The 13,989-nt window shown below is 36.7% G+C and overlaps 2 protein-coding genes across 10 annotated transcripts in view; one reads left to right on the top strand and one right to left on the bottom strand.

Moving 5' to 3' along the window:
• Positions 1 to 4,117, top strand: part of LOC140458145 (serine/threonine-protein kinase WNK1-like) — a 157,853-nt gene extending 153,736 nt beyond the window's left edge. For all 8 annotated transcript variants that reach the window (XM_072552289.1, XM_072552296.1, XM_072552297.1 and 5 more), the window contains 2 exons: positions 428 to 624; positions 1,380 to 4,117. In XM_072552289.1, coding sequence (XP_072408390.1) covers positions 428 to 624; positions 1,380 to 1,679 — 497 coding nt within the window. In that variant the 3' untranslated portion in view covers positions 1,680 to 4,117. The remainder of the gene's footprint in view (positions 1 to 427; positions 625 to 1,379) is intronic.
• Positions 4,118 to 11,886: 7,769 nt separating this feature from the next.
• Positions 11,887 to 13,989, bottom strand: part of rad52 (RAD52 homolog, DNA repair protein) — a 28,213-nt gene continuing 26,110 nt past the window's right edge. For both annotated transcript variants that reach the window (XM_072552287.1, XM_072552286.1), the window contains exons 10-11: positions 13,795 to 13,980; positions 11,887 to 13,212 (exon numbers count right to left, since the gene is read on the bottom strand). In XM_072552287.1, coding sequence (XP_072408388.1) covers positions 13,151 to 13,212; positions 13,795 to 13,980 — 248 coding nt within the window. In that variant the 3' untranslated portion in view covers positions 11,887 to 13,150. The remainder of the gene's footprint in view (positions 13,213 to 13,794; positions 13,981 to 13,989) is intronic.

The raw sequence follows: 13,989 nt of genomic DNA, 5'->3' as shown, positions 1-13,989 counted from the left end.
GGTGCATGTTATGAATATAATTTGTGGAAGATGTGTGCGCCTTGTTCTGGGCTAATATTCTACATTTGTTGATCCATTGATGAATGATCTTTAAAAGATATTTATTGAAAATTGACACATCTCTCTGGTTGATGTAACTCAACAGCAATTTATATAACTGCTTCAGCGTATAGAGATTTCCCAAGACCATTAAATTCAACATTTAAATAGTGTTACTCTTTATTTGAAATTGAGAATTTTCCGTTTCATTTGGATCATAGATTCCAGTAACTTTGTTGTTTATCACAAGCACACAGATAAATTATCATAAAAAGAGGTTGGATCCAAATATCATTAAAATCATGAATTACATAGCTGCTTTTGTGTAGAAAGCTTAATGCTAACAAATTTGTGGTCGGCAGCTTGATTTGCTTTTCTGTTTTTCTAGGAACGACCAGCACAAATGCGGTAAGTGGAGTTGGGTCGTTGGCTCAGCAACAACAGCCAGCAATAACGAGCAGAAAAGGCACCTTCACAGATGATTTGCATAAGTTAGTGGACAATTGGGCTCGAGATGCTATGAACCTCTCTCAGAACAAGCGTGGCATGAAGCAACAAGGTCAACAAGGCCAGCATTACTCTGAAGTAAGTAAAGTCTGTGTCTTTGTGGTCTATGTTTTTAAACTTCATTTAAATGGCCCAATCTAGTCAAATGTTGAGTATTTTACTGTTAATCAGGACTCTCTGCTTGGAGAAATTATTTCTCATCTTTTGTTTGAGTCTTCAGATGTGTTTTCAGTTCCAGAATGCTCAGCATTGTGCATTTCTTCAGCTGTTTTAAGTGGTATCATGAAGTAATCTCAACACTTCATCTGAAATACCGATCCTGAAATGGAGCGTAGACTGTTTACCACATTTCAGAAATTTAATGAAGCAATTTGAGTTATATTTTTTCGACAGCAATAACTATTATTCATTGTGTGGCCCCAGTTTGAATTCTGCCGGATCCTATAAATAGTCTTGAATGCATGACTCATTGATCTATTTTTAATTACATAGTTTGAAGCAGGAATGTTGGCTTGGATGCAAATACTGCCATTTTAGTCTTCAGTAATTATGTGTATTTCTGCTAGGAATTGTTTCTAATTAGAGAATTAAAGGGATGTTTATTAACAACATCATGTCGTATGAAGGCCTTATTGAACAATCATAATTCAGGAGAAAATGTTTGCTTCATAGTGAAGAAATTTTATTCTTTTGAGCTGTTAATTGTATAATTGTTAAAAAATATTCTTTTGAGGGGGGAAAAGAGAACCAGCATCTGTATGCCCCTACAATTGCAGTGATCCGATAATTCCATTTCTGTATGGCTAATGGTGGTCTTTCATAAACTTTTACAGACAATGCCAAGGAAATATTCAGCACCAGGTCAACTTTGTGTCTCCATGACAAACTCTGCTGCCTCAGTTGGCTCCTTGGGCCCTTTCAGCAAGACTCCTATCTGCCAGTATGGTTATCCTGGAACACCTTATGGTGCCCAGTGGACTGGAGCACCACCCCAACAGCAACCAAGCATTATACCACCAACACCAGGCCTCCAGTTTCAAGCAGTTGGCTCCACTTCACTACAGAGTTTTCCCTTGGGCACTTTGCAGAAATCTGTCAGCAATCCTTCTGGATCCAATCTTAGGACAACGTAGATGTATAATTCAAATTCTGGATAAGTGTGATCAATAGACTGAGTGGAATTCAAGGTTTAATGGCCTCTGCTGATGTTGCTGGGGATAGGTCATAGAGTTTTAAAGCATACAGATGACTGACACTGCTTTTATATACACAGCATCATTTGAGAGCTATTTTACTAGTTCTGTTTCAAACAGCGTTCTGTGTGGACATATATTTACCCATCAGTTTTTGATGTTCAAACACTGTGATATATAAATGTTGTTGGACAACAGTAGTTAAAAGTGGATTTAGAGGGTTTAAAGTTTAAAAAAAAACAAAAAAACTAAAGCTAGCTATAATCCATACTTATCAGAGACACTTTAATTTCTTTGTTACTTTATTGTATTAGGTAAATAAATGTGAATGTAAAATTGTATAAATGTACTTGAATACCTGTTTTTCCCAGTATGCTTGCTGGATTCATAGTGCCTTGTATTGTGCTTCTGACTTGTCTGCAGGAAAGCACTTAGTGTCCCCAACAGAAAAAAATAAAGAGGAAGAGAGCAAGTGAAAGATGGAGTTGTGGTAAAGTAGATAGTCCATGCTTGTTCTTCAACAGAACTGATGTCATTCACGGTGACTGAAAAGCATCCATTCCGTCAATCAGTTCCAGTTTTTTGTCCTTCCCTCTCCAGTATTATTCAGTTAATTAAAACACGGAGTTATCAAAGGCCAAAATATTAATGGTTAACATTTTCTCCTGCAAATTCTAGTTCTGTATTTTCCACAATATTCAGCAAATGCTGTTACTTCCAGAAATGCATCAGAAATGTTTATTTTCCACAATATTCAGCAAATGCTGTTACTTCCAGAAATGCAACAGAAATGTTAAGTTGTTAAGTGTTGAGCCACTTGAATTTGATGTTGAAGTGACAAAGTCTAAAATGTTAGATGAGTTGTTATTGATATAAAGATTGCTGGTGCAGATTGAATGCAGCATGTGCATGCCCTTTAAGGCCAAACTATTTTACTTTTCTTTGTGCAATTCTGAATCTGTGAACAAAATTAGGTTCTGTAGTGCATTTATCATTAATATTTTTGAATGTCATTGACAGTTGCAGTGTATCGACCATTATTTGCTTATTTTTAACTATATCGTTAATGCTCCAATTTACTTTAATTGGAGGTGGTCACTATTAACATAATTTGTGAATCAACACAGGCAATTCTTATGTTGAATGTATGGGGAAAATGAAAAATTATGGAAGAAACTTAGTAAGATAAAGGAAGGCCTCTTACATTCTACCAGATTTTACCTGATATGTCAGTCTGGTGCATAAGTGAACATAAACTCTCAACTTCATTTTCATATTTTATATTGAGTAATAACCATATTTAGAACACACAAATGAATTGAAATAAATACAAATCTTAAGACTGTTTTGACATAAGATTTGCATTTTTCTTTTACAGTTTTCTCTTAATGAAAAAGAATATTGAATTAAAACACAATCTTTGTGGTAAATCGTTTCTTGGAAGAAAAACTACTTAGATTTGAGTCTGTGCCTTCTTTTCTCCCCGCAAGAAGGATACTTTCCCTTTCTTGTTTCACGTTCCTATCCAAATCTCAAGTTTTTTTTTGTTTCACCAGGTATTTGCAGAAAAATAACTAGTAAAGAGCTGGTTGAGGGAATGTTTTTGCTGTTTTCTTTCTGATGTAGAGAATAAAATGACAAATATAACAACATCTGGATGTGAAGGTTGTTTTTAAAAGATATCAGTTCTCTGACTTTATCAAAGAACTGCTTAAACCCTGCATATATTGTTACATTTTGCAGGTCAGCACTTTATTTTGTTTAAGTAAAATTGAAGAAAATTGCACCATTTTTCAAAAAATCTTTTCAATACGAAAAAATGGTTAGTTCTGCTGTAACTGTTGCAACAATTTAAGGAACTTAAAAATGTCTACTGAAACATCTTTTGTAGACTGTTGCTAATATGTGAGCCTTAAACAATGTTGAATTGAGTTGGGAAGCTTAGAAGTTGAAGTTGTAGAAGTAGTCAAACTGTAACATATTATTCTTAAAGAAAACTCTTGTTTGAGATGCGCAAAACTTTAAGCAGAACATTCATTGAAAGAAGGGTTCCCTTGTACAAATTACTTGTAATGAAGAACACACTTCTGTCTTTCATTAGGCTTTGTTTAAAAAGCAAAACTTAAAGAATTATTGTGTAATATTATCGATGGTTGAATGTGTAATGGTATTTTCTGTGTGACCTACTGGGGGTTTTACTTTTAGGCAGATAGACATGATAATGAAAAGCTTTTATTTTTCTTTCTGTCTTTCTTTTTATTAAAATTTGAACTGGTATGGGGACCGTTTCTTTAACTATATCTTCTGTCATATGCTTCACGATGTGTGTTGTGGATTCCTTACTTTAAAATAAAGGAAAACTTGAGGAAAAACAAAAAGCAAGTACTGCAATCAGTATTACTCCTTAGACTGCAATAAACTGTGAAAAGTCCACACAAAGCATTGCATTTTATTTTAGTAGCAAGTAGCTTTTTAGATATCAGTTGGGTTACCTAACCTTAGAAAACGCTAGATGTTCTGTGAAATTGATGCCATTTGCATGGGCTTGAGGAGGAATCTCAAAATTACTTCAGTTTCTCGGTGCTCCATTTCCTCTTATTTCTCCATACTGTTCCTTCCCTTCTCCAAAATGTATTGGAGGTTGAATGATATGCAGTAATTAGTGTTGGGATCTTGTTGGAGATATGATGTTAATGTTTGTTTTTGATTCCTGTTTAAGAACAGGCTGACAGTTACTTAAGTATGCGTATGCTATTCTTATCTGTTGAGATGCATAATCTTATGCAGTTGATATATTCTGCATTCTTGATCTGTAGTTGAGAATTAACAACATTCAACATAAATTGAGACCTGATGCGTTTTGCTTTTTGAGTGTATGCATAATTCTCCTCTTACTTCAGACTTTTTAATATCGTGCAAAAAGCTGGATCCATTTGCCATTTCCCTCCTGTGGAAAGCAGTTTAAAAAGTGTACAAATGTTATAAATGCTACTGACTAGTGTTAAATTATTTTATGTAATACTCTTGATCCCTCTTCCCCACCCCCCCAAACTCTACCCTGCAAATTGCCATCTTGAAATGACTGAATTTTCTATTGCTCTGAAGTTCAGTGACTCTCCTGGAGATCTTTCATTATTTAACATAATACACTGTAAAGAAACGTGGGGATCATTTGCAACATGAATTGTATGTTTGCACTAAATAAGGGTGTTGAGCTACATGTAAGATTGCGCTTTGCGCTGAAATTTGTTACTTCCTTTGTAGATTATTAACTGAAATCATTCAAATAAAATAATTAAAATTGCAAACAAATCTCTCTCTGTATGTTTCTCTCACATAAAAGGCTGTCTAGCCTGCATGACCTCAGCTTTGTTTTTATTAATTTTAGTTCTGGAGACTTTTGTGGAGGGTCAGTACCACTGATGAGAGAGTGACAGTACTCTGCATATGTAATGGACCAATACCTCATCACAAGTGAAAATCAATGTATGAACTCATTGCACACCTGTAAGTCTTGTTGATGGCATTTGGTGTTACTTCTATTTGAATATTTTCAGTGAGTTGAACTTAATTGGATAGAACTTTTACCTTGTTGAGAACAAAGTATCTCATTTCTCAGGATTACTTCTGCATGACAAAGGCAAGTGAATCCTCTTGGTTTCTCTACCCTGCTGAATCATCCAGTAATTCCTTAAATATTTCTGGGTTTTTACCTCTGTCTTAAAGATTATATATTTTCCCAGTTTCTTCTGAAAGTTACGAGCAGACTTACCACCCTTGTGATTTGTACTGAATTGTTCAGTTATGCACTTTAACATTTACTGGTATGCTTACTGTGGAGACTGTTCAGATAGTTGGGTTTCTTTGTTCATCAAAAAATGCTGTCTCAGAACCACTTAAGTGTTAGATCTCTAACCTTTGTGCAATGCACTACACTTCTTGGCATAACATTCATCTGACATTGTTTTACCCATTTATATAATATGACTTAAGATTCTGTCATTTTTGAAATGCTTTGGATTGTTGCCCTCCTATTTGTCAATACGTTTATTTACATTATTGATTTTTGTGAGAGCACAGTCCATCACAAGGTGTGAATACTGAGTTGTAAAATGTGGTGCAGGGGGAAGGGGGGCACTGATTTTTAGTTTCTTCACCCTCCAGCTATTGGTGGTTTGAGGTTATAATATTAACTGGTAGATGATTGTTTTGTAAAATTTTAAGATTGTACCCCTCTATAAATGCTGGCATTGGTTTAAACCAGTTAAGGTAGTTAATTAATGCAATACTTATCTAAATACATAGTAAAATTACAGATAACAGTTGACTGAGATTTCTAAACCGAAACTTACCTAATACAGGCAGTGCTAGTGGATAGCAGTGTCACCTAGTATGACCACATTTGCGTGAATCTTTGCAACTTGAGAAGCTTTGTCTACGAGTTGATGAGTTGGAGTCCAAGCTTCAGACATTGCGATGCATCAAGAAAGAGGAAGACTGATCTGGACGCTCGTTGCAGGAGGTCATTGCACGATTTAGGCAAGTTACTTCAGATTTCATTTTGTGGTCAAAGACAGGAGCATGTGACTGAAATGAAGTAACTGTCTTACTGTTGTCCAACGAGTTTGAGGCTCTTGTAACTTGGGCAGGAGCACGACTGTGAGGAGGATGAGCAACCCTATCATGGCATCATAGTGCACAGAGCCATTCAGGCTAGGTGGTTTTAAAAAAAGAGACTGTATCATTTGTGTAAAGATTGTACATTGTTGCTATATTTTTGATTGTGGACTGAAATGGGAAGAGTGTTAAAAGTCAAGGATTGTTAAAGAATTACTGCACTTCGAGAAGGTAGTGACCTGACACTCATTGTAAGTGCTATTTACGCAGCTATTGGTTAAAGTAGTTGGATAAATGGGAGTTGGGAGATTTGGCTGGCAACCAATAGTTGATTGGTCTGTGAAATGGTGAGTAGTCATACAAAAATGGCCTTTTACCTACCAGCAGGGGTTACCTGTCTTTCAGGCAGCTGAATAACTTGCGTGTATGAATATTTGGAGCAGAAACTGTTGAATCTCTGAAAGGAAAGAGCTATTCTGCTTTGTAAAAAGCATTTCTTGCTTGAAATAGCCAGTTTATTTTCCCCCATCAATTGCTATAAAGGCATCTACATATTTGTCCACCAGTAACCCGATGCTACCTTTAAACAAGGTAGAAGAAAGTTTGAGAAGCAGGGACTGTTTCTGAACAGAGACCTGGGAAAGCAGGTTCGTAGTTTCTTGAAATTGGAGTCACAGCTAGATAGGATAGTGAAGACTTATGATATGCTTGCCTTTATTGGTCAGTGCATTGAATATAGGAGTTGAGAGGTCATTTTGTGGCTGTACAGGACAGTGGTTAGACCACTATTGGAATACTGCATGCAATTCTGGTGTCCCTGCTATAGCAAAGATGTTGTGAAACTTGAAAGAGTTCAGAAAAGATTTACAAGGAAGGTTTGAGCTGTAGGGAGAGGCTGACTAGGTGAGCTATTTTCCCTGGTGCATCAGAGCTGAGGGATGACGTTATAGAAGTTTATAAAATCATGAAGGGCACGAATATGGTAAATCAGCAAGGTCTTTCCCTGGGATGGGGCAGTCCAAATCTAGAGTGTTTAAGGTGAGGAGGTAAGATATAAAAGGGACCTAAGGAACAACTTCCTCTTGGCAGCTCATTCCATACACGTACCACCCTCTGTGCGAAGAAGTGGTGGAGGATGTAATAAGGCATCTGGAAGGGTATGTGAATAGGAAGGGTTTATTTGGATATGGGCCAAATAGACTAGATTTATTTAGGATATCTGGTTGGCATGGATCAAAGGTTCTGTTTCCATGCTGTATATCTCTTGACAATGCTCTGAGTAGCAAATCCTGTGGCTAGGGACCAATGAATTGCCTTCCCAGTCTTCCCACTTGTAAGACTCTTGTTTTTTGTATGCCCATCTGTGGGTATAGAGGAAGTTGGGGTTATGAGTGGGTTAGAGTTCTAACTAAAGTAAAATGTCAACGATTCTTAATTATCTCTCTGGAATTAGAATCTGTTCATTTGTAATGAATAATTTTTATTAAGTGTAGAAATTTAGTCTATGCTTCCATCAACCTGGATTTAGAAGTCAGGTAAACTGGGGAATTCTGTCTTTTAAAAATCTTATCTTTTGTGATAGCTCTGAAAACAATGGGACTTGATTTCCAGTCTGCTATTCCAGTGAGGCATAACATTAGGGAAAGAGACAGAGACATAAGCTCTTGTCTGCAGAGGACTGTTACCCAAAGGTGATGTTGCTTATCTGGTGCCTGGATGAAGGACACTTCAGGGTAGGAAGGGAAAAGACAATTCTCATGGTTAATGTGTTTACCAGTCAATAGGACAGACTAAGAAATAGGTTCTACTGCGAGTTCAACCATGTAGGGATTAAATGTAAAAATCAGAACAACAAAACTGGTAATTGCTGGATTATGCCTGAGAAAGTTGTAAATGAGATGAAGAGACTGGTTTTGATTTATGGGGCACTACAACCAGTTTTGGATTGAAGTAGCAGTGTTTTCACTTGAATGTCACTGGTATACCATAGAGCTTGAAACTAAAGAGTTGGGCATGGGTTTGTGGATGAAAGAATGGCTCTGAAGGTTATCTTAACACTGCTTTATCTCCATACATGCTGCCAGACCTGAGATTTTCCATCAATTTTTGTTTGTGCCAGTCCATAAATTAATGGTAAGCAAAGGTTTGAGGTAGTCAAAAATGCTCCCATGTAACTGGATTCTCCTCAATGTGATGTTTATGGAAAAAAGTGACAGTATATTTGTTCAGACCTTACAATGACTTTAGAGTCAGAAATATTCTGATGCAGGAGGTCTGTTTGTACCTGTACTGACTTGACTTTGAATGGTAAAAGGCATTGAAAAATGTTAGGAGTTCTGGAAAAACTTAATCTTCTGCCTAGTGTGCTTTCTTCATATGAATGCAACACAGCTTGCTATGCTGTCAGTACAGTTAAACATTTTGCTGCAGTGCAAAATTCCTAGTCATCTCTACAGCTATGAGGCTTCAGTTCTGGAAGCAGACAGCTGAGCAGGTTTACATTTGATGATCTCTTCAGGGTCATTGTCTCCTGAGAGTCCTCAGTTGAAGAATGTACTGCATCCGTCAGTTCCATTGTCTAGAGTGTGGTGATATCCATCTTGCTGTAAGGTTCCTTTGTTGCGAGTTAAGGTATAGCTTCCATCAGCATATTCCATACCTCCATCACCATGAAAATTAGGTTGCATTTTTTTGATGTTATCAAACACTTAAGAGATAAGCTGATGTAGATCATTTGCTGTTATATTCTAATGGCTCCTGATCCATTGGCTGGAGTAATGGGGCAGATGGCTGCAGTGATGGTAAACCACCTTTTCTTCTGTTGATGCACTTTGCAGATTCACACCTCAAATGCTGGTGGTCATCATCCTAAGCTTCATACTATGTGGGAGTGTGAAAATTCACAAAGCAGCATGGCAGCCTGAACATTCCCAGCACAAGATGTGGCAGCTTTTTAATGTCATCTATCTCGATACAACCCATTTGCAGTTATTTATGCTTTGCATTTCATCTTTAAACATTGAGACATGTGTGTCTTGCACATGGGTCACTGAAAGCAACCATGCAGGTACATCAAACAATTAGGAAGGCAAATGGCAAATCGATCACTTTACAAGACTGGTTAGAACTCTTACTGTAGCTGCACAGGGCCTTAGTGAGACAACACTTCGCGCATTGTAGGTAGTGTTGGTCTTCTTGCGAAAGAGGTATGCAGAGTAACCTCAATTATCCAAAGGACACTGGCAAGGGGAGTATTTCGTTCAGCGAATCGAATTCCAGATAATTGAATGCCAGAGTTATACCATAGTTAACCAAGCATCGGGATCTTGCCGGCTAATCTGATATTCGGATAATTGAGGTTCCTCTGTTTTTGCTATGGAGGGAATGCAGTGAATGTTCAGACTGCTTCCTGAAGTGTCAGCCTTGTCATATGAGTGGTGATTCGGTTGACTGGGCATAAATTCACTGTCTAAAATAAGAGAAATTCATTAAAATATTAAAGTTTAACAGGGTTGGACAAATTGAATGTAGAGATGGTGTTTTTGCTGACCTGGGATCCAGAAAAATGGGTCCCATCTCAAGCTATATAGTTGACCATTTTGAGGAAGAGCTAATAGAGACCCTATGAAATTCACTAGTGCTTTAACAGAAGCTTATGACTGAACATATTTAATAAATAAGTAAATTTCTAAAGCCTAAAAATTGCAAGAGGGCATTTGTATAGAAGATCAGCCATGATCATGTTGAATAGTGGAGTAGGCTTAGTTTATTCTAGTTCCTATGCTTGGTAAAATACCCTGTTTCATCAGGGTTAAAATAGTCTCTTGGTGCCAACTTGTTTACATCATTCTCTGCTCAAACAACTTAAGTTAGCAGAATTGCTTCAACTTTGGAATAAGCAGCTATTCTCTTCCTCTACCTGGTTTGAGAGAGCACCTACTTGTCAAACTGTAAGATGTTCACTTTGTGTTTCAGAATAGTTAATAAACTGTGAGGTCTGCTTTTTACTTTGCAGCATTATTTTCCACTTTGTGTATCAACTTCTTTTCTTTCTCAGAGATGTAACCATACTTCCTGACTTTGCACACTAGATGCCACTTATCTGCTCCACCCTCCTCTCAGACCTATCACCATTATCCCTACCACTATCTACCTATTGCACTCTCAGCTACCTCCACCTTTAAAAATATTACATGACCCTGCCTCCACTGTCCTTTTTGGAGGTAGAGTTCCAAAGTTGTATAACATTAAAAAGATTGTCCCTCACCTGTCCTAAAATTGCAACTCCTAAATTGTAAAAACAGCATGTCCTTGTTCCAGAAGAGTGAGTTTTCATATAAACCTTGTCAAGACCATTCACAAGTATTTCAATTAAGGTACCCCTTACTCTGGTAAATCCCATTGGTATTAAGTCTAGCTTGTCCAGCCTTTCCTCATTAAGAGAACTTGCTTATTCCAGGTATCATTCTAGTAAGCCACCTAAACTGCTGTCAACACATTTACATCCTTCCTTAGTAAATACTAACAACTTCTTTAGCCTGGACTGGGTCAGTATTAAGTTTACTACCTTTTTGACATCGTAACAGTGGAATGTATGTATAGTGAGCATTTTTAAAGTCTACAATTCTGGCGATGGGACATAGAACTTGAGTTAACTCTTCCAGATTCTCACTTTTTCCAGATCTCCAAAACAGAGTACTTCTTCTGGTATTTGGATGGGTACATATCAGTTCCATTCTCCTCTTCTTACTTATTTGAGCTCACCAATTCAGTGGTAAGTAACACAGGAGTTGTCTTGGAAGATTCCCAGCATTCCAATGACTTTATTAAAACAAACTCAGAAGGGACCTAACCATATGCTTAAAAGCTTTATGGTGAATACTGTTAAGATACATGCCAAAAGGTCATTACCAGGACTTTGTTGTTCTCAAGATTGCATCTTCACGTGTCCTACATTACTCCAAGAACACTTGACTATTTGGTTTTCAAGCTATGATCAATATAGATGATTAGATCGAAAGTAAACCATCACTGACAGATATAGCAGGGATACATCTCAACTTGAAGAAAGTGTCTGAACACAGGCTAGTTTCAATTTAGCTCCACTTGTTTTTGAAATGCTATTTTGTACCTTACCTCTTTCTTTGGTTTCATGAACTTTAGTATCAATGTTGAACAAAAGTATCACAATTTGATTGACTCAGCACCTCTGCCATCTTCAATAAGCCAAATTGAAAGTGTGACACCTCAAGAGGGTACGTGGTTCTCTGCTTTGGCATGTGCTTTGTTTCCTGGCTGCAAATAAAGTTTTGATAGCAGAAGCCAAGAAAAGGTTAAAGAGAGGTTGGCTTTGCCTCAGTACAGTTAGCAACCTTCTGTGGCATATCTGTTAAATAACTTGTAACCAAATACTTGAAAGTCAATTAATGCAGTTTTCAACTACCTGCACAACTTGTTTGGCAATCCATGGCCCAGGAACAGTTGTGAATGGGCCAAGTATGCATACAACAATTAAGAATGGCAACAACCAAAATGTCCAAGCAAGTTTTACTTAATATGTTGAATAGTATTAAAAATAGCAATCAAAATTCTGTGCAGCCTGTTCTTGTGTTAAGGACAGAATATATCTTAAGACTTTACAACATTACAAAACTTTATCAGTTTTTTAGGTAGAAGGGTAATGTTGAATATACAGAAACCAACAAAAACCATGCAACTTACTTCACTGTTCATAGAAAAAATAATATTGATTTCTATTTTCCAACTTGACTTCGTCTCTAAACCATAGACATTATTACACAATTCAACAAACCATCTCATGTAAACCTATTACAGAAACTACAGTTAAAAATCATTATTTTCTTGATTAAAAAGTCTAAAGGCAAATTAATACCATTGTAAATTTGAAATGCAATTCTGTAAAGCATTGAGAAGATAAGTTGTGATTTAGGATCCTGACCAAAGATGATATGAAAATCATTACTTTAAGATTAGATAAGGATAATTCCCTACATACTTTGTTCAGAAAAAGTGAGCGTTGCAAATAATTTCAAACATTTTCGTAAGCAACTGCATCAAATGTTTTAAACTTGAACTATTTCTAATCAATCAATCAATGTAATAAAATACACTGGTAGCTGAAATTATAGGTCTGAGAATGCAAAAATATACTGCAGTTAGTTCAGGGGCAGTTATGAACTAACCCACAGTCATCCTCTTCAGTGAGACTGGCCACGATAAATTCACCAGAAAGTTAATACATTCGGATCAGGTATGATTGTATAAACATTGTAGAATGTATCAGTGTGCAGTCCTATCTGTTAAGATACTCCTCAATGATTTCCCCATAATATTGCCAAGAACATGATGGCATACAATGCAGCCTAATCCATAAACTGAGGGAAAGCCACAGCATAACTTGTCTTCTGTCAGAGAGCGTATTTATCACTGTGCAAGTATGAAAGATTCTTTACAAATCTATAGAAAAAAGTAGTCAAAATTCACAAGTGAACCATTCTTAAAGGAGTACAAATCTGCATTAAGTTAATCAGTAATTCATTTGTGACCACTCTTATGCCCCAGGTACAGAATACTTTTGTACAGTCATTTTTCATTAGTGCTTTATGGAGACCATTAAAATAAACCTGCACTCAGGAATGAATGTAATCAGACAGATTTCCCTTAAAAGCCTTGCATTTTGCTCTGGATGTTTCTTCACAAAGTTTAAAAACAACAACCCAACAATAACGTAGGTATGTCTGTTGAAATACAATGTTGTTTGTTATATTTTATTCTTAAGCAGGTTCCAATCTCCGTTTCTTCACGAACTGTCCCAGTCGGCAAGGACTGGACCTCACTGGGAAAGAAAAGAAAAAGATATTAGAAAAATAGCTGACAGTTAAATTAATGCAGTCATTTAGACAAGCGAAGTTCCATTTTAGGAACAAGACCATGCTGTAATCTTCGAAAACCATTTGAAAATACCTGTATTGGGAAACTGAACAGTGTTAAATTTTACAGCAAACTCAAACTGCATAATCAAAAAAATTCTAATTTTATACATTGGGCAGAATAAAAATATCATCTCAGGCCACACATGCTGTCTCTTCAGATCTCAAATGGTAAGCAAACCATATGAAGTTCAAGTTAATTGAATTTTGGGCCAATTTCTTTAGAAAAAGACAATTGTATTATTGGATAACTTGGACAAAATTGCAGATTGCAACACCGAATGTGCAGCTCAAAGTTTATACATCAGATGACCAAAAAGTCTAGATCTCAACTTAAAAAAAAACAATGCAGCTTTGTACTCCCAGCACTTTTTTGTCTGTCTTGATTGCTGTATGTTGAACTGTTAATGAAAGTTTCAAATTTTAAGATGAGCAGAATTGTAGCACTTAAGTGACTTCCTCCATGTCACAGAAATTGACATTCTTACTTAGACCAAGTTGGTATGCATTGTGTGGTTGTTCGTGAGAATTTATCCTTTGTGGTGTTCTGCTCCGTGTCATCATTTGGTGATGGCCTATGGGAGGTGTAGATGGAACTTGTCCTTGGTAAGGGGCATTTGATTTGTTGTCAATACCACCACCATCCAGAGGGATATCCCAGAATTCAGGATCATCTGTTTCAG

Source organism: Chiloscyllium punctatum, chromosome 32, assembly GCF_047496795.1.
Source record: "Chiloscyllium punctatum isolate Juve2018m chromosome 32, sChiPun1.3, whole genome shotgun sequence".
Classification (NCBI taxonomy): Eukaryota; Metazoa; Chordata; class Chondrichthyes; order Orectolobiformes; family Hemiscylliidae; genus Chiloscyllium; species Chiloscyllium punctatum.
Note: the sequence above shows the minus strand (reverse complement) of the source record. Positions and strands in the feature narration are given on the sequence as shown.